Raw genomic sequence first — 5502 nt, 5'->3', positions numbered from 1 at the left:
ATAATCAGAATGGAATTCTGAGGCACATCAAACAACAACGAGATTGCTTTATAATGTCAATAATAAGTTCTTCCTGAGAAATAGTACTTAAAAACCTTCACTGTCAAAATCCAAAATGGTCCCTATCGGCCATTTTGTTTATCTGATCAGTCTTAAAAGTAAACATGCACAATTGCAGACCAAGGGTTTACTACTTGTCAAATATGAGAAAGATCTCTCCAGTACTTCCTGAGAAATAGCGATAACAAACCTTCAATGTCAAAATCCAAAATGGCTGCCTGTCGGCAATTTCGTTTATCCAATTAGTCTCAAAAGTAAACATGCACAACTACAGACCAATGGAAACTTACTTGTCAAATATGAGAAAGATCTCTCCAGTACTTCCTGACAAATAGCGATAACAAACCTTCACTGTCAAAATCCAAGATGGCTGCTTGTTGGCCATTTTGTTTATCTGATCAGTCTCAAAATTAAACATGCACAACTAGGGACCAAGTGGAACCTGCATATACAATTTGAAAAAGATCCCTCTAATTCTTCTTGAGAAATAGCAATAACAAGTATTGTTTAAGGACGGAAGATGGACAGACAACGGACGATTTGAATAGCCCACTATCAGATGATGGAAAGCTAAAAATTGAAAATACTAGACAAGAAATATTAATGAAGTCCATGGTAACATTATCTTTGTCTACCATGTATAATTGAAATGTGAAACGTTGTGTAATATGTACATTTTTGAATTTCATTCAAGGACTTATGGACAAAAATTGACAAAAAAAAAGGATATCTGAACTGATATCATAAGACTTGCAGATTAACAGAACGAGTATGTTTTACTGAAGAATTGCTAGGTCTGTAATTCACCAATGAAAATATTATTAATATAAAGAAAAAAGTGACAAAATGCAAGCAAGTAAATGTGCCATCTTATTGTCAAGGCTGCCATAGTTTCATACACAAAATGATAATTACCTCTCAATAAATAATTTATGAAATATCCACATGCTTTAACATTTAAATTAATCAGTATTGCTTTGCACCATTTGCAGACCTATACAAATATGTAAATTCTATAATAACAAGTCCAGAGGGCCTGCAACACTCACCTGGACTGTTTAATATCATGCATAAAACTTTCCATATCGTTTGCCGACTAAATGACAGTGAAATGTCAAATAGACATTCTACAACATGTAACATTTTTAACAAACTAGACTCCTGTGACCTTGTAAGTAGGTCAAGGGAATTTATAAGAGAAAATTGAATTTGTACTACAAAGAGCCTACTTGCAAATATTATGCCCCTAGGCTTTCTCAACTTAACAAGTTGAACATATATCGCTGGGCTTTTAACCCTTACGATAGTCATGATAACATTTTACCCAAGAAAGCTGTTAAGATGTTTCAAGTTTTACGGCTCTAGACCTCAGGACCTTTGAGATAATAATGTTGGAGGTTTTAATCATATTTGACCCCTGTGACGTTAAAAAAAGGTAAAGATAATTGATTTGAGGAAAATTTATTGCAATGCATCCCAACTAGTGTCTGGTCAAATGTCATCAACCTGGGTCTTTGCTTTCTTTAGGGTAATGCTGTGCACAGAAAGTTGACAGATGGACGCCTCACCATACCATAAGCTCACTGGCACTCTAAGCCAAGAGAGAAAAAACTTCAGATTTAGCCCTTGTATACTAAAACAATAAGCACCTTTCAAAGTTTAATGATAGGATCCTCTTTCAAAATGGCCACGAGGATCATGGTTGCTACGAAGATCTTGCTGTCGGAAGTCTGGTGGATACCAAGAATCCCTACCACCTGGGGCTCCATAGTCCCTTTTCTCTCTACCTGGGGGTTCCATAGGATCCCTACTTGGAGGTGGGCCATGTTCTCTAGGGTCCCTACTTGGAAAAGACTCTCCTGAGTCCCTAGGATCTCTTGGATCTCTACCACTAGGAGATCCAAGCTCCCTTGGGTCCCTAGCAGGAGGTCCAACTTGATCCCTGATGTTGTGATTGTCTCTTGGGTCCCGATTGGCTACTCTTGGGTCAAGACTACTGTTGGACTCCCTAGTAAGACTGGATTCCCTTGATTGTGTGATAGGATCTCTGCCTTCTCTTGTACCACTGCCCTCCCGGCGATCCTGGTTATTATGCGTCCGTTCCCTTTGATCCCTAGTTGTACCTCTGTCCCTAGAGTCCCTTTGATACCGGGGGTCAGAATACTTACTGGGCTGTGACCCTCTTGATCCCTGCGAGTCTCTTGAATCATTTAAGTTCCTAGGGTCAGTGTAATTCCTTCTGTCTTGTTTACTGTGTTTTGGGTCAGGGTACATTTTGTGTGGTCCAGGCGGTGGAATTCTGTCAGTGTTTGGATGGAAAGGAGGCTGATTAACTGAGAACATGTGTGGTGATGGCTGATGAGAACGCTCTGTGTAATGCTGGTATGGAGGAAGAGGTCGTTCATGAAGCTGTGTAGGTGGGGGTGGGGGAGGGGGTGGCTGATACTGTTGGGGGCGAGGTACAGCCTGGGCGTGGACAGTATGGGTAGTACCCGGATAAGGCACAGTATTTAATCCATCCTGGGGACTGTGATAAGTGGGAAACTGCTTAGGTGAACTGCTGACTGCCCTATCAAACGTGACAGATGTATAGGGTGGCGCTGACTGAGGTGGGGTGAAGTTTGGTGAAGGTAAAGCCTGAATATGAGATGGAGGAGGTGGAGTGGAGGAATGTGCAGACGGAGGAGACCTAACGAGAGGAGGTTTCGGCTGTGACACAGGTAATGAGGATGGGGGTTTTGGGGGTTGTCTGTGGCTAGGGGGTAGGGGAGGGGGATTTGAGGCCTGTCTTGGGGGGAGATTTTCATACACATGCTGTTGGGTCTGAGGTGTGTCTTGATCTGAAGCTCGATCAGGTCCAACATCTCCTAGTTTTCTCCACACCACCTGCAAATATATAAAACCACCTGTTAATATAGATCATAAAAAATCCAATCACTTTTAATACACACTTAAAAATTGACATTTCTTGAAGACATATCTTTCAGCTTAAATTTTGTTCAAAAGCATGGCATTCATTTGACATTCTTTCTGATGATTAAGAGTCCCTGACCTTACTTATAACATTGGCTACACACTTTAACAATCCTGACTTACATTACACATTTCCCTAACAATAGCCTTCTCTGAGTCTCCTAAGTTCTCCTCCCCAACATCAGTCTGGGGCCTCTCCAACTGTTCGTGTACCTCCAACACCTAAACATAAAAGGAACTGAACTGACTACCAATTACAATATTTTTATCTATATCACGTAATCAATCTATTATCAATTACAATCTTTTTATTTATATGTAGATTCTAATACATTTTAGAGGTAACACAGAATTTAAATGTCAATCAAATTCATTTGCAATAGTATAACCACGATATAAATGAAGCCTGGATGGCTATTGACAATGAGATAAATTACCCTGACTGTCAGGACTCGCATTAACAATCACCCAGTCGCCAAATGGCAACACTTTTTCAGATTGGGTGACAAAAAATTCAGTTTGGCGATATTTTTGGCGACACAATTTTTACCTTCTCTAAAATGATTAAAATTGATCATCTGTGGTCATGACTGCTGATTTGTCAGTATTGATCATCTGTGGCGGTCATAACTGCTGATTTGTCAGTATTTATCATCTGTGGTGGTCATAACTGCTGATTTGTCAGTGACATGTCATGAAATTCATTAATAATGTCCCAAACAATAGCAAGGCCCCAAAAGGTCATTGTAATTCTGCCTCACTTCGAATATTCATGATGTCATCAATCCATGGCTGATTGACCCAGATTTTGAAGAGAACTCTGATATACCTTCACAAATCCTAAATCACAGTAGGATTATAACCACTCTTATTCATATAAGCAAAAATAACTGAAAGAAATGGTGATTTTTGGATATTTTTGCTTATATGAATAAGAGTGGGGATAATCCTACTGTAATTCAGGATTTGTGAAGGTATATCATGGTTATAGTGTCGCATATATCTGTTCTACTGGATCTGCTCTGTGTTACCAGTAAAACTCAACTTGCAACAGTGTAATCAAGATGTACTGTTACAAATCTCATAAATACAGTAGGGTCATTCCCCACTTGAACATTGTCTCGTCTAGGTTGTTATATCATGAAAGGCATAACTAAAACCTACCTTCATAGCTCTGACCACCGCCTCTGGTTTGGTAGGACTCTCAGATAACCTTGATCCCTTGACCTGTTGAACATTGTTGCTGTATCCCTCCAACAAATTCCCAACTGGTGCAGTTCTCTGCTTGGAGGGACTCGGACTCTGGTCGACAGAATTAAATTAAAATTGTATAATCAATAAACATACCATTATCACATTTGTAATAAGGCCAAAACATACTTGCCAACTCTCCTAATTTAGGAGGCGAGATTCCCGATTTTGGACCCTAAAATTGAGCATTATCAACTAGCGAATTTGCTACACTATTTCCTTTTTTTTTAAGACTTGATGATTTCATCTGAATGAACAGCTCAAAGGATGCAATTTAAAAGTGTAATTTTCCCCCTAGGGTGTACATACACACATTATATTTATGTACATATAAATATATGTATATAATTTCTAAGCATGCGTAATCTCCCCCATGGAAATTTAAAAATGTTTTCAAGCATGCCAAAATGAAATTACTTGTGTGTCTCAAGCAATTTACAGAGAAAAAGTGTTGTTCATGCTTTACTCGTCTTGCTTAGTTGCTACAAGTATATATTTGATCATTTAGAGTGGGTATATTACATAGGGTGCCTATAATGACCAGATTTTCTTTACAGCACATCTGTGATGAACAGGTACAGTCTTTACCTCACTTAAACAGGTCATAATTATAATTGCGGTTTAACTCGGATTACCTTGTCAGATCTGTGATCTTTAGAGGTGGCTGGAGATTTCCTATCTGTTGCTCTGTATCCATCACCAATATTTCTTTCTGCCCTCTGTTCAAATAGAAAATAAAAAACAAATACAAGAAGTGTATAAATATTTTCTGGACCCGATATTGTAAGTTATTTTCAGGCAAGTCATGAACATTGTTTTTAAAATATAAATGTTTCTAGTATATATTGTGTGGCAGCCTAACAGGAAAAGCACTACTCCAAGACCTCAAATATCTACATCGCCAAACACCATTGTTCTATCAACAGATAATTTTCAATCGGCAGTCAAATGATACATGGCGCATTAATTTGTTCCATGGACTCGTATTATAAAACCACAGTTGGGACAAAACTGATTTTTGAAACACCTATCACAAAACTCTTTATAAAACAACATACCTTGAAGCACCTATCACAGAACTCTTTATAAAATAACATACCTTGAAGCAACTATCACAGAACTCTTTAAAAAACAACATACCAAAGCATCTATCACAGAACTCTTTATAAAACAACATACCAAAGCATCTATCACAGAACTCTTTATAAAACAACATAC

At 38.4% G+C, this 5502-nt stretch overlaps 1 protein-coding gene across 1 annotated transcript in view; it reads right to left on the bottom strand.

Moving 5' to 3' along the window:
• Positions 1-578: 578 nt before the first annotated feature.
• Positions 579-5502, bottom strand: part of LOC110451001 (zinc finger CCCH domain-containing protein 13-like) — a 10546-nt gene continuing 5622 nt past the window's right edge. The window contains exons 2-6 of the mRNA XM_021498825.1: positions 5384-5406; positions 4920-5003; positions 4198-4335; positions 3157-3255; positions 579-2946 (exon numbers count right to left, since the gene is read on the bottom strand). Of these exons, the coding sequence (XP_021354500.1) occupies positions 1720-2946; positions 3157-3255; positions 4198-4335; positions 4920-5003; positions 5384-5406 (1571 nt within the window). The 3' untranslated portion in view covers positions 579-1719. The remainder of the gene's footprint in view (positions 2947-3156; positions 3256-4197; positions 4336-4919; positions 5004-5383; positions 5407-5502) is intronic.

The sequence above is a fragment of the Mizuhopecten yessoensis genome, unplaced genomic scaffold, assembly GCF_002113885.1.
Source record: "Mizuhopecten yessoensis strain PY_sf001 unplaced genomic scaffold, ASM211388v2 scaffold5673, whole genome shotgun sequence".
Lineage (NCBI taxonomy): Eukaryota > Metazoa > Mollusca > Bivalvia > Pectinida > Pectinidae > Mizuhopecten > Mizuhopecten yessoensis.
The sequence above is the reverse complement of the archived record's forward strand: the minus strand, read 5'-3'. Positions and strand labels throughout refer to the sequence as shown.